Genomic DNA, 15,636 nt, shown 5'->3' on the forward strand with positions numbered 1-15,636 from the left:
CCAAACTAATTTGCTTCTACACTTCACACTATCATACAGACAGAAGTTTCGACCTTCTGGGAAAACAACATCTGCAGACACTGTGATCAACAGAAAGGTATTCATAAGGCCAATTAAAGTTTGGAATTTTCATACATTATAGGCCACAGGCATCACAAGTACGCCTGTAGCACACCCAGGTAACTGAGATACTTCACCTTTGAAGTTGTTGGAACAAAACCAGCATCAGTATCTGCAAAAAGTTCCTCCTCTAGTTTAAAACTTTTCTATGTATTTTGAAAATGCTAACCGACACTCTCAGGCAGCAGAGTTTATAAAACAGTTAGAGAATACATGCCATGATAATTTACAAATTGGGGCTGTAAGCTTTTGATTTTTATCAGAAATCAGTGTTACTGACCAATAAAAGCTTTGACCCTCTCAAAGCAGATTTTGGGAATGCTTGATTTATCCATTCTTTTTCTTTTGGGCTCCATAAATGGAAGCCTTTTCTGCAATCACAAGTACCAGAAAAAATAAATAACAAAAGCCAAAACATTATTTCAACTCACGATTTGTTGTAGTTATCAAGTAATATCCTGTAAAAGTATCTAAATGCAAACACGCCACACTAGCACACTAGTAGCTGTCTGTTAGACAAGTAGGCCATTGTTATGCCTTGTTTTCTGTCCCCGTGACCTCTAAGAGTTCGTACAAGGTTGGGCAAAAGTGGACACTCACAGAAAAGGTGCTGATGTTTGTCCTAATGTTTCACGATATAAGATCCCATCTTGAGACAGTAGCATGTTCAGCTCAGCTTACACTAGTAGAGTAGCAGGTTGACAAGATGCAACATGAATCTTTTCCATGTTTTGATGATGGCCTCCAATCTCATTTTTGAGATATAAGAATCTTGAGACAGTAGCATGTGCAGCTCAGCTCACACTAGTAGAGTGGCAGGCTGACAAGATGCAACATGAATCTTTTCCATGTTTTGATGATGGCCTCCGATCTCATTTTTGAGATATAAGAATTATAGTTTAAACACCTCGGAAAAAAACATCAATAAGCTTAAATGCAATAAACATACAGACAGACATCTCCCAAGCTGGTCACTCTGTAGCAAGAATGTCCAGTACACTGGCTGTAAAATTGGTTACTTTTTCCATTTCAGTGCAAAGCATCTATGGAGTCCCAAGATGAAGAAGGCACATGAATCCCATGTGGCCAGAAAGGCCTCTGCCCCCTCAAATGCACTGTAATCACTACCATCAGCCTATAAGGGTATGGATGATCTCCATTCAAGAACAAATATCTCATCTCGGGGCAGCTTGTGAGTAGACTTTCATGCCAGATTTCTCACAGGCAGTATGGACTCAGGGGCATTGTCACAGATGGGAGATCATAGATAGCATTATTGGTTGGTACATATGGACAGCGAGATGTAGCAAGGCTATTGATCTTTTGGGCATACCTACTACACATACTCTCTCCAGGATTTGGACAGAGATTGTGCACACTTTCATGGGAGATAAGGGACAATACAGGGCAGTTCAGAGACTATGAGGAAGAGGAGAGATGCTTTTCTCAAGACATGGGATTCTGGCACGCTTTTCCTCTTCCAGACCCACATGGTTTGGCATTATAGACCTCCCGACTAGCTCTTTACTCAAGCTTTGTAATAGACTTCCCCTTGTTATATAATTTTTGATATGGAACTCCCTTACAGGGTTGCTTTGTACTTGCTTTTTTTCCTTGGGACATTTTGTTCCAAGGTGTGTGATTAGAATTTTTAGTTTTCTCTAGTAATAGGCAATGATGCAAAAATATGATATGCATTTCTCTGCCAATATCCTGTCATACATTTTATCTTAGAGGAGTCAGTATCTATATGGCACTTATCTACTGGCCTAGGATGTTAAAAGATGTCCTCCCTAAAAATGCTCATAACTGCAGGCTGGTCCCTCACCTGTAACCTAGGGCGACAACTCCCCAAATCAAAACCGTATCTCCATCAGTGGTTGCCTGAAAGAACTGCCTTTGAACCTGTCAGAGGGTTGTGAATTTTCAACTCGTTTCTCTTGGGACAGTTAATTGGTGCACATCTCAAATTAAGTTAAAATGTGGATCACTGTGTTACACAAAACTAGTTTGGGCAATGGGGGAGTTGGGACATTGGCAGAAATTGTCAAGGACAAATGCCAACTGATATTTCGGACAGATCTGGGCCACAGACATATAATAGGCCCTCAAGAATGACTTTCAATGCAAAAGGGTTTAGAGAATTAAATTATTTAATGAATTGGACCAAGTTTTGTGAAGGATTGCAAGGTACACATACTTTCAGGTTCATTGTGGTTAGTAGACCTTGGAGGGATTTCGAGATCTAGGAGTAGTCTCCTACCTTTGGAGACTCCACACTTCTCTGTTGTACTTCATCTACTGGAATAAAGCATAAAGAGATACCGCCAAGTGACACCAAGGGTTTGGGACCAAATGGTGTTTAATTGTTGTTCTGTTTGGTACTGTTCTGAATTTTATTTATTTATGTAGAATTTGCTTCCTGCTATCAATTGGAAATCAGGGATTTACCACCCTTCACTGCAATTGGAAATCAGGGATTTACCACCCTTCACTGCAAGGAGGGTTAGTTTCAACATCTCCTAGGTTCTAGTCCCAAATGCAATGCCTCTGGGTCTGTTCAACATCCCAATTATTGCATAATGTTAAACAATGTCCAGAGAAATGCCTTCTTCCAAGGCTCCTCAGTAAGAAGGTGGCCTCTAACAATAAGCTTAGTCATTAGAACAATGATGAGCTGGGAATGCTACCATTTCAAACATTTGTTAAGCTAAAAATGGAGATTTGATAGAACAGATGTCACCAATAAGCCCTAATTAGACAACACCACTCTCCCTATTAAAGGCAATATGTTGTACAAGAGATCCAAAGGCAAAGACTATAGCGCCTTAGTGAGAGACTGGTGTGCTTTTCAAGACTCACCACAGGAGATCCTAAGCCAAAGACTATAGGGTCTCAGAGGGTGCCAAAGTTATGGTACACACCATGACAAAGGGAGTCCTCCCAAGTGGAGCACAAATACAGACACTTCTCAAACCTGGATTCATCTCTTCTCCAGACGGGACATCCTTCTTGGGGTCACCAAGACTAGGAAAGACAAGTTTCTCACTTTCACGATGGAGGAGGCAACTGCCTTGAAAGAGAGGACTTAGACAGGGCAGAGTTCACAGTTTACTCTAGACAAAGGATCAAGTACTATTTTACCTCAGGGGGCTTTCTCCAAGGTGTGATTAGCGATATTTCTCTCATCTCTGGAAAGAAAAACTGTTTACATAACTTCAATCTAATGTCATAACACTTTGCAGATTGTTGATGCCATTATTAATGTGCTGTTGGAAAATCAAGTGGAAATACCCATCGTGCTGCTGGCAGGAGTCTTCCAAGTCGTCTTATAGAAACCCTGCAGAAATTTTCAAAGCTCTCATTTACTCCAATCTCCTGCTTCTCAAGTTCTTCCAGAATAAAATCAATTGCCTCCTTTCCCTGCCAACACATCCGGACATCAAGCACACCAAAATAGACAGACTTTCAGAAATATGGACAGCTGGAGCATTGTTAGCCTCCATACCTGTTGTATAGGGTAGTAAAAGCATGTAATTCTAGCATTTGCAGAGACAGAATGCCCAGCTTTGCTTCCCGAGTTGGAATCTGTAAGTTCAACATTTTCTTTCAAAAGCTAATACAACTGTCAAGGTTAAATACTGTGGCACACCTCTGCAGAAAATACAAATTAGGTAATAGATAAGCATAGAATATTCAACAAATGCACACCATCTTTACTCTCCAATCCAATATAAATGCTAACACGTGTCGATCATTCATGTGGTCTCAAACTTGCAAGTCTATTTCCTATGTAAAGAAAGCTCCAGGGGGAAACTGCACTTGATCTATTCCATGGTCTTGACTACGTTGCAACCCACGTCGATAGTCTTCTAAGCAAGCCCCATCACTGGCCACCTCACTCAGCCTTCGAAGAGATGCAAGGCTACATCTAAAACATTCTCATCTTTTCTCAAAGGTTTCAGAACTGTCAATCTGCCAAAGTCCAAGCCACTAGCTATGTGACATCTTGAATGCTTGCTGAAGTCTCTTGATTATGCACTATGGTTAAAAAGGGAACACTCCATCTTTTGGGCTCTGAAAGCTAGAAGCTCCTTCAGACATGATCTCTGAAAGTGATTGATAAGATGCATGTCACGCTACTTCACTGGCAATGCAACTACTCTACAGAGAATCAATAGATCCTCACTCTCCTACCATACCTCAGAAAGAAAGACTTCCCAATAACCCAAACCCTTGCATGCAATGGCAAGTATTAAGCTGCTCTCTCACCACCAATGTTATCATAGCTACCACATGATCTATTTTTTGGATGACACACCAAATGGTCCGTTTGAACTATTTAGGCATAGATACTAGATTAGACATGTAAAAACCTTTAGGTTTTGTACAGCAGTGTAGTCACAGGTAATGAATATTGTATGCTTGCAATTCTAGCCTTTGATAGTCATGCGGGATGTCAATGAGTGCCTTATAGTGGTGGAAGTGATCGATGAGGATGAGTCTTTAGGGTGTTAGGAGTATATGCACCTAATGCTGCTGGACCTTGATGCTGGTTGTGGCTAGATTTGCAATGTTTGCATTATGCTTAACCAGCATATGTTTAACACTATTGCAGCTCAATCACGGATGGTCCAAAGAGGGAAATCGGGATGCTTTTACTGCATTGTCTGAAGCAAGATTTGTGATCATGGTTGGATCCCAAGGGTGGAAATGTTCACTTATCAGTCTCAGCAATATTAAGGCAACTGGCCTAGGCTGCATAGAATAAGCATGTCAGCATGATTTGTTCCAAAAATATATCACTAAGATGCATGCAAGTAGACAAACATCGTGTGCCTTCTGGCCATTATCCATTGGTGATGCAAATCCTGTGGTGTATAGAAACTTTTTCCATGCACTGCCCCTTTGTTGTGATCTGTCCTTTTTCATTATGCATTTTTGTAATGCTTCTCCTCTTCAGGTTGTTTCTGCTTATACAATATTTGAAAAAAATGTGCAAAAATGCACTTGTCAATGCAGGGTATAGTGTGCACCTCTTCAGCAGCAGTAATCACAGTACTGGTAATCATAAATGGTTGGTTTGCATGGCGCTAGTCAGGCTGGAATTGCACAATTAGAGTTCGAAATGGCTATTGATTGTTCATTAGGCAGGTTCTCCACTTCCAGATGTTCAATATCTTCAAACTCCAGTGTAAACTGGTTGCTCAGACAGAAGCACTGATACACCATATTTGTCACAGTGGTTTTTACAATTGTCTGCTTTTACCATTGTTTGTAGCAGAAATATGCTTGTCACAACATTCTCCATCTTGGATACAAGCATTTATACACCATATTTTCCAGTGAAGTTGTACAAGGGTCACATAAATTTTAGAGAAACTCGCATGGATACCCTGAAGCTGTCTGATAGTGTCATTGCAGACCAACAATGTCTTGATTTGATTCCAGGAAAGTGACGAAAAATAGGAATCTATTAGGCAAATATATTATATCGTTCACATTATTACTCCAATGATGGTAAAAACCGGTGGCGAGTTCCGCATCCACTTCTCTTCTTCTTCCGTTGCATCAAAGTCTCGTTTTTGCAGGTTTCACGTGTTTTCAACTTGCTGCCCACACCCCTTTCGCGGAGAAAATCGCAGTGTCAACTGTCCCTTGCTGTCATCTACAATCTAGCGCCCGTTTCTAGCCTACCACCCGCAGTTTGTAGCTGATCACTCTCCATTCAGAAAATAATCACGTTTTTGCAGATGTTAGGTAATTCAGCTTGCTGCCCACACCCCGGACGCGGAGGACATCGTGGTCCAACCTGGCCATTGCTGTCTATAACAGTTTAGTGCATGTTTCCAGCCTACCACACACTGTTCGGAGCTGATTTCAGCATACTGATTGCTGCTGGTGGTTTGTGCTGCGTTTTTAGTATTTCTCTCTCCTCACCTGCCTTTTAGTCTTTCTCTCTCCTCACCTGGGTTTTTCTATTGGTTGCAACCTCTTACTGCTGGTAGCATCCTCCTCCCACTGGCCGCTCACTTCCAGCCCTTCCACTGCCCTCCCACCCCTTGTGGCGGACATTGCAGTTCGTGCTTCGCACTACCCTCACACCCCTTGAGGCGAACATTGCGGTTCGTGGTTCATGGCTGACCTCTTCCTTCTTCAATAAGGCACATTGGTACCCATGGCTTCTTTACCAATAGATGACCAGACTGCTGGGTGTTTCTATTGTGGCATCATCGGACACACCACTGATGCTTGCCGACTTCGACCTTTGCTCCCCACACCCCCCCCCCTAGAGTAATGCGTCTTCCACCACGCACTCGATGTGCCAACTCTCCTTTCTGGGCCACAAAGATCATTCTACATCGGCTATCAAAGTACTATGCTCAAGGCATTAAGATGCATCCTAAGCACACTAAGTCCTTTCAAGCACATGGAGGATTGATTGGTGCTACAACCTCCTGGAGATCATCCCAATGCCAACAGCATTGTTCTCCCACCTATTTTTGGGTACAATGGCTACCACAGCCCGCGGTTCTACAATCCTCTCCATCGAGAGACAGTGATTTTTTGATACGGTCTCCTCGTCATTCCGCTTCTTCGAGAGACAATGGCTACTCGACTCCTTCCTCTTCTTTGGCTTCCTGATCTGCTTGAGAAGCAGCGACTATTGCCCACTCATTGCTCAGTCTAAGCTCCACCCTTCACCCTCGCCTACTCAAGTTCGAGCGGCCACCTTTGGGAGTTCTTCACCACCCTAGATACCATCTTCGGCATGACCGGCAGCACTTCCTTCATCCTTACACATTTGGAGTCCGTGATCCATGAGTTTTTGGATTCCCTATCTACCTCAAAGGGGGATTCAGATGTTGATCTACTGTGACTTCATAGGGGGCTCCTATTCCTCCATTTTCAAAGGGGGTCCCCACCCACCACTCAATCCTTCGCACACTCTAGTAGAGGCATACCCTTGGATGGGGTTGCTTCCTTCCAACGGTCATCTCATCTATTGATTCCCACGATCTCAAGGATCTACCTAGATCGAGGCCTTGGAGGTTCAACCGCGACTTGGTGACAAGGTCTTCGTATTCCTTCCCACATGGATACACGGAGCTAGTGGCATCCCTCCCGAGGTTGAGTTTCGGGTTCTTCAGTTCACTTTGTCTACTGTTCTTCACTACAGGTTAACTTTCAGGTGGAAATCTTGGATCTTAGGGATCCTCTACATTTTCCTCCTCTGCATTGCATGTTTTCATCATCTTTGTACTAGGGCGCTTCGACAAGTGAACAATTTCCCCACGAGGGACACTGCCCAAGTGGCACCTGTTGCATGAGCATTCTTCAACATGTGGCATTACATCTTCACCTCAATCTTCTCTTCTTCCCCTTTTTGGGCTTGAGAGGGGGTGTTGAGAAACCCCTCACCCGCAGTTTGCATTTCTGCGTTTTGCGTTTAGCGTTTACAGCCCTAAAAACGGGCACCACCCTAGACTGATTGTGCCTATTTATAGGCCACTCTCTCTCTCATTCTTTATGGCTGATTCATTAAGTCTGTCACCTCTTCTCTCCAACCTCTCCACTACCCTCACACCCCTTCAAGAGGACATTGTGGTTCATGATTCGTGGTTGTCTTCATCATCTTCCTTGTGCTATAGCACCCTTGTTCCCTTGTATCACATTCACTCCATGATTCAGAACTTCATCACTCCATTGATCAGAGTTTCTTCTCTCTTCTCTTCTCTTCTCCATGTTTGCTGAGTTCACTCCATGTTCCTCCCCACAAACCCTACTATCTCACTAGTACATCATCTTTTGACTCATCTTTTGACAGCTTCAGCATGTACCATTTCAACTTTCCAAAGTAACAAGTCAATCACCCACACAAGGCAAGATGGAAAAACAACATAAGAGCAAGGAGGGTAAGAAGTTGCGAAGGAGGGGACACATCTCCAAGCCTGGAAAACAGCCCATTGGTTTCCCACTATTTGATAGAGTGCTTTAGTTAACCAATGGAAGGAACCTGATTTTGCTACTAGTTTAACTTCATCTCCTCATTGAGTTTCCAAGTGAGACCTTGACTAACAGCCTTATAGACTAACTACAATGTTTATCTTTTCAAACAACACCTCTTTACATGACTGCTTTAAAAATAGTTTACAGTTACATCCTAATTCACAAATCTGTCCTTACAGTGGGAATGGTTACCATTACTCATTTTCTTCAAATGCAGGTCAATAACAAAGGGTGGTCCATTGCATGAAGACATGTTTGTCACTGCAAATTCTCCTCCTTCAATTTCAGCCAAATTAGTTTGATTAACCTGAAACAAAACACATGTAATAACAATAATATGCATGGGCCAAGCAACCTTTACCAACATAGACTTCTATGCAATATGACATATTGAACATACAGCAAAAGGCTGGACGGAAGAAACATAAAAATATCTGTATCCATGATTATCATATATCGGTAACAGAGTAACAAATTGACCCTAGAGAAGTAATCATCCCTCATAATGACTCCCTATAATCTGAATAGTGTCATAAAAATGTCAATGTTAAGGGTTGATTCATAAGATTATGAGATTTCCTTTGTTTCTAAGGGTCATATACGTAAGACAATAATTCACATTAGTTAAAGTTTACAATATTCAGGAATGCATATAGATGTTTATGACCTCTTTCTTTTTCTTAGCTAAAAGCTGCCAAAATTAAACACAAACATCTATGATGAGATGCTGGATGGGAGCTGTGTATGCGTTTATCATCATTTATAGAACATTATCTTCCCTTCCAAATCATATAGGAAGCTTACACCACATCTCGTTTTTGGCATCTCAATATGCTGAGATAACATAAAGGTTAACAGTGTAAAAATAGACCATTATGGCAGCCTCTCGAACTTTTTTTCCAAGGAAAGAAAATTCTATTAACAACACCTTACAGAGAAACCTAAGGCAGAATACAAAGTACAAGGAACTCTATGAAGAGTAGCTAAGTACATCACAATGCAATGGTTGTGTGAATAACCAATCCAGTGGGCTTTAATGCCAAATCATGTGAGGGGCATTATGGAAGAAAGTATCCAAGTCCCATGTCTCCAAGAATGCCTCTCTTCTCTTCCTCGTCCTCTCAAAACTACCCTGCATCCTCTCCCATCTCCCACGTAGAGAATGGATTATTTCTATTCAAATCCTCAATAGAGTGGATACATCCTGTGCCAAGTGTGGATTCTCTATCCAAATCCTCAATAGAGTCTCCACTGTGGATACATCACATGACTGCATCTCACAGTCCAAATTTACCAGAGTATGATACTGGCAATCAGCTCTCATCTGTGGATGCATCCTGAAGGTCAATGACATGACTGCATCTCACAGTCCAAATTTACCAGACTATGATACTGGCAATCAGCTCTCATCTATGAGAGTCTCTCTCGGTCCATTGCATTTGGGAACAATCTAGAGTGGGCATCCTGCTCAAATCCTATCCAATGATGAGAAAAGAATAGCTCCGTTGGACATCCTCCTAACCACACGTTGGGCCTGTATCTATGACCCAAGAACCCCTCAGGTCACCAGCATGATCTTTGTTGTACCATGAAATATCCTAAGAGCTCTCCTCCATACTGTATGGGCTCTAGGGAAATCCCATAGGCAGCCTCTTGATCCCTTGAAGAAATTGATGCTTTCTAACGTTGAGAACTAGTATGTACAATGGCTTAATCTGAGCCTTTTTCTCAAGATCAAATTCCTATTATTAGTCATACAATCCTACTTGATATGCACCATGTACATGAAACTTTTGGTCATGTGCATAGGAGAGATGCCTTTCTTTGTATAGTGAATTCCAACACCATCCACCTAGAACTACATATGGTTTGGCATTGCAGGCCATCCCATCAGCTGTTGACTCGGCCTTTGTAACAAACTTCTCTTCTTTTGTCATATCACAAAAGACATGAAATAATGTTGTGCATGCAAGATGCTAGATCATCTTGCAATAGATTGTCCCGACTTGAGGCACAGACAAGTCTCCCTTCAAGAGGAGGGAGGTGACAAACTTTCCCCTCATAGGAGTGAGAGAGGGTGGCAAAGCTAACACGGTGCTAGAAAAAAAAGGAGATAGAGATAGCAAGAACTAAGAAAGGGAGGAGCAAGAAAAGAGACAGTTCAAAGTTCTTCCCCAAACTTCAACACCTATGACCCATCAAAAGGGACCGAGGCACATGCTCCTCTAGGAGATGAGGTCATTAACCTCTAATTGCCATTTAGAGCAACTAGTTCTCCAACTCCCAAAATTGACACTCATTCTCAAATAACTAATCCCCAAAGATACCCTAGGACATAGCTTCATAGATGTTAACACTTACAAATCCCCACCACCCAACTAGTAGGAGGTGTTGAGCTAAACTATCATTAGTTTTCATTCATCAGCCCCAAAACTCAAGTTAATTAATCAAATTTAAGCATTTCTTTTAAACAGATGTGATTCGACAGAGATTCACTGTCCCGCATGTAAGCTCTAATTTGCACTGTCTACACCCATTAGACGCTTGTTTCAACACTTCTCCTCACAGTCCTTACTTTCTAGTACTACAGTCAACTATCGCCCACGCCCAAAAGGCTGCATTTACAGCTTGGTGGCCTGTTTTAGGCTGCATCAGCTGCATCTTCACCTTCCCAAACTGGAGGCAACACTACACAGCCTCAATTTTTTATCCAAGAGGCTGTGTTTGTTCTTCACAGCTATCACCATCATCATTTTCTATGTTTTAACCTTTCTAGAGCCATACTACCTATCGCCCACATCTTGGAGGCTGCATTTTCAGCTCTCCTCTCTCCTCTACCTGTTTGCACGAATCCAGCACCCACACTATTGCATTTGCTGCTGCCAGATGTCTTCAGAGGCTACCTTCCTATTATTCAAGATCCGTTGGAGTACGACCCACTCTCCAGCTCATTATCTTTGCCTCTCCAATCCACATCTATAAATAGACATGTTGACCACCATTCAACCATCATCCTTGTTTGCAACTTACACCAGCCCACACACCCTCTGCTGCTGTTGGGGCCTAGTTTCGAGCCCGCAGCCCGCCTCCATCTGCTGTCTAGTCATCATCGATTGCAGCCACATTATCCTCAGCCTGTGCATTGTTGTAGGCGACAACCCTCAGCTGCTGGCGACTGCTCCAAATTGTCCCAGACAGTTGTTCAGCCTATCGTCCATCATCGCCAAGGTCAGCCAACCTGCGTTTACAGCATTGCAAGTCCTAACACTCTTCGACACACCCTCTCCAGCTGTCGCCCTGCTGTTTACAGCACCTATGCACAATATTCAGCGGTGAACTGCTGCATTTACCAGTTTCCAGCCTCCGGACTGCTGCATTTTGGTGACCAGCCTGCAGGCATTCACTATTCAACACTCCTACACTCCGATTGGTGGTCACAGACTTGGGATCCGTCTCCGGTGGACGTCACACTCCGACATTGCTCTGCTCTTGAGCACACTGTATACTCTTACATTCATTTACACCATTCATTCACTTCAAAGTTGTGTTCTCTCTCTCCCTTCTTCTGTTTGTGTTTGAGTTTCTGTGTTTGAGTTTTGAGTTTTGCCCTCTGTGTCTGTGTCTGTCTCTTTGTGTTTTTGTCGTGGTCGTACACTGTGTCCTCAATGCAAACCCTAGCAGTGTTATTCACATGGTATCAGAGCCGGTGCTCTTGTAAAAAGTATCCTGCGGATATTGTGGAGAGGTCCTCTTTGTGCGGGGCACACAATACAATTCGTAACCAAATTACAATGTCCCAAACAACTTCTTCTCCACTTCCTATGATGTCTTATCAGGCTTCTCCATCATTGAAGGCCCTGAGACAGGCCTTGAGACAGCATTATGGACACGGTGAGGAGGACACCACTCCACTTTCACCTTCGCCTTCTTCTACTCCTATTCCAGATTTCACTAATATGATAGAGGAGGACTTTGAGAAGTACTATTGCAACAAGTACAGTGATATTTACACCCCTCCTACCAGTTTTGCTACCACATTCGGACCAATTGGTAAGGCAGGCCACCTCTCCGATCATGGAGGACATATGGCATTCGGAACGTCTGGCAATCCATCTTCATCATCTCAGCCAAGTCCAATGTTAGGTTTGTACAATTCTTTTGTGTTGAAAGAATCAAAACCTCGCCTGTTTTATCTTTTGAGATACAGCATCTGGATGGCTTTGCATATGTGAACTTCAATAGAGGGGGCTCACGAAGCATACGGAATTTAGGTACATCTACAGCTTCTGTTTCATTTGAGCATATCACGCACACTTCTCACTTCCCTTCCATCCCACCTCTTCTATATCACACCTTGATCACCTCTCATCACCTTTCCAAAACCTTGGATTACACTCCACATCTGCATCACATACCCTAGGGGTTACATCTTCCATCTCCGCTCCTAGTACCTTCTCCTTCTCCACCCCGTTCTCTACTTCTTTGCACCATGGTACTTCGTTAGGGGGAATGCCACCCTTTAACACAGTGCCTCTTACCTTTTAGCAAAGGAGCACACCCATAACTCTTAAGTAAACCATGATGGCCATCCCCCTCACTATCCCTAGCTTCACATCTCACATGACCACTCAAACGCAAGGGTTTCCATCCTCAACTTATGGTGTGTCTTCACACTCTCCCTAGATTACACTTACGCAATGATTCCCATCTTCTGCTCGTGTTCCCATCCCACCTCCTTGGGTTCCTCATGTGGCTACCATGCCTATGCCTAGTCAGCCTATCCCTACCTATGGATCCACCTTGCACACTACCCGCATGCCTAGTGGGCACTTTAGGACCCATTCCCAAGTGTACTTCACTCCCCCATCCTACCCCCACTACACTTTTTCACACTATCCATCTCTGAGCACTACCACTCCTGTTGGAACGGCCAAGAATGCCTTCACAGATCAGACACGCTTCAATGGGTCAAATTTCACCACTTGGTCTAATTTCATACAACAAGTGCTTGAGTCTCAGGGTCTTTGGAATCTCGCCATTGGTCTAGAGCCTATGCCGGACCCTCAACTAGCTCACCCTAACTACATCCGTCAATGGAGAGCCCGCAATGCCATAGCCAATGTTGAGCTGATGCAGGGGTTGCTTCCTGAGTTCCAGTCTTAGTTGCAGCACTTCCTGCTCGCATCAAAGTGCTGGAGTCACCTTCTTGACCACTATGCGGCTCGTGATCGTATTCGACACATCAATCTCGACTTTGAGCTTCAAGAGTTCTCTATTAAGGAAGGGGATGATCTGAAAGTCAAGCTGGCTGAATATAGGCGGTTACTTGCCAAGTTCGCCACTACTGGCTCTCCAAAGTTACATGACGATCAGGTTACATTCTTCATGAATAAGTTGCCCGAGAAATACTTCAATTTCATTCGACACATCATCTCCCAACCTCGATCGCCCACCTTCTACGAGTTTGAGTGCTAGTTCTTGCTTTAAGCAAGCCTGCATGATCAAGTCTACAAGAAACCCTCATCACAGCCTTATTCAAAGCAGAGGGGGTTGCTTGCCTCTTCTTCGGAAGGGAAAACCACCAGTGCCAAGAACTCCCAAGATGCGAAGGCAAGCCAATCAAAGAGTGACTCCTCTTCCTCAAATGGAACCAAAGAATCTAGACCTATCTGACAACAACTCCCTAAGAAAAATCGATTTTGCACACAATGCCAAAGAGCAGGCCATGTGGACGAGGAGTATCGCTCCAAGACCCAAGGCCTTCCACATAAAAAGCCTCAAAGACCACTATGACTACACAGTCCAATGGGGCTACGCCTTCTACTCCTCCTTCATCTGCTCCAACACCCGCCATTGTTGCTAGACATATGGCTTGAGTACAACCTCAATAGACCACTGTGACTACACAGTCCAGTGGGGCTACGCCTTCTACTCCTCCTTCATCTGCTCCAGCACCCGCCATTGTTGCTAGACATATGGCTTGAGTACAGCCTCAACAGCCCATCTCTTTCACTAGCCTTGAGAGACTCGTTGATTGGCCTACAAGTTTCGATCCTATTGCACTTCATACATCCATCTCACCTTCCTCTCCACCTCGTCAAGCGTTCCCTTGGCAAAGCCCTCCTAGTGGACGTACGCTATGGTGGCCACCTTCTTAGCCTAGCATGTCTCAAGGTCCTTTCAGATACCCTAGGTTAGTCTCGCATTCATTTTTCGCACTCTTAGAGTCGGGCCCATAGGATTCATTGACCTTAGCTTTTCCATTCTTTTGTCTTCCACTGCATTTACTCACACACATATGCATTCATTGCATTTATTTTGAGTTAGATTTTCTTTCTGTTATGTTTTGCTTTGGAGCATCTCACCACTAAGCTCTGTGTTTGCAGATTCTCATCCCTTTTGCAAGGTTTTGTCTTTCAGTATAGGGCTAACTTGCAGATTGCTTTGGTCCTACCTGGGGTAGAGACACGGGGATGCGCACCGTTCCTTTCATGGTTTCATCATCTTAGGAGTGCTTGCTCTTCTTCTAGCATGGCGGTTTCTCCTCCCGAGGTGGATCGTGCAACATCTCTCTCGATGCTATCATGGTAGTGACATCTACCTTTCTCTTCTAGCGGGGTGCTTCATCCACTTCATTTTCTTCCATTCCTTATGGTTCTTGGCACCACACAAAGACCGACATCAGGCTCCTCTTCCTTCTTTTGCATCCACATCCAGGTTGACACGGGGTTCCTACCCTTCTTGGTATTCTACAGGCTTCAACACTTTGTCTTCGACATCAGTTCCTTCTCCCTGTTGTACCTTACCCTTTGCATTCCATGATGTCATCATCTTTATACTAGGGCACTTGGGCAAGTGAACAATTTTCCCATTGTGCAGAGAACCACTTGAGCAGATCCTAAGTTGTTTCCAGCGCGTCCATGGACTGCAACCAAGCACGGACAACCAAGCACAGATCTTGGTAATCAAAGGAATCCTTCCCATAAAATAAAAGATGGCTGCCCTCTCATGGAAAGCAGCAATTTGCTGTAAAACCAAGTCGGTTCCCATGACCGCAGCCACGTAATCCCCTTCCGGGGAAGAGCTCGATTTACCCTCCTCATTGGCATGAACATAATCTGACATAAGATTGTTGGTAGTGGCAAGGATAAATTGAAGAGACCCATCACTCTATGAGCAAGGAACCTGAACATCTTGCTGAAGAAAATTTGGAGCACATAAAACCGGTTCATCAACCAACATCTTACGGCATTTTCCCATATCAACTGCCCTGAATCCTCAGCCAAACAGTCACCATACGACTCTGCCAAATCTTTATCATCTCCATGTCCTATATGCTGATCAAGAAAAGCCACATCAATGCCATTTGATTCCTGCATATTCGCCATATCAAAACTCTACCGATCTCTCTCACTGCTTAGGTGGCATATCAGCTGAACCAGAGATCACTGTGTCAGTAGCCAGAACCAAAGGAACAGCAGAGCTGTTAGGCTGGGCAGGTCAGTT

At 43.6% G+C, this 15,636-nt stretch overlaps 1 protein-coding gene across 4 annotated transcripts in view; it reads right to left on the reverse strand.

Moving 5' to 3' along the window:
• Positions 1-15,636, reverse strand: part of GMI1 (gamma-irradiation and mitomycin c induced 1) — a 214,712-nt gene that overhangs the window by 171,891 nt on the left and 27,185 nt on the right. For 2 of the 4 annotated variants that reach the window (XM_087701024.1, XM_087701028.1), the window contains exons 13-17: positions 8,323-8,437; positions 3,629-3,708; positions 3,415-3,543; positions 401-491; positions 198-232 (exon numbers count right to left, since the gene is read on the reverse strand). In XM_087701024.1, coding sequence (XP_087557150.1) covers positions 198-232; positions 401-491; positions 3,415-3,543; positions 3,629-3,708; positions 8,323-8,437 — 450 coding nt within the window. Of the gene's footprint in view, positions 1-197; positions 233-400; positions 492-3,414; positions 3,544-3,628; positions 3,709-8,307; positions 8,438-15,636 lie in introns of all 4 variants that reach the window. The other 2 variants (XM_087701027.1, XM_087701026.1) reach the window with 1 other exon arrangement.

The sequence above is a fragment of the Lygodium microphyllum genome, chromosome 19, assembly GCF_053477565.2.
Source record: "Lygodium microphyllum isolate KBCC chromosome 19, Lygodium_microphyllum_v1.1.10, whole genome shotgun sequence".
NCBI classification, from domain to species: Eukaryota; Viridiplantae; Streptophyta; class Polypodiopsida; order Schizaeales; family Lygodiaceae; genus Lygodium; species Lygodium microphyllum.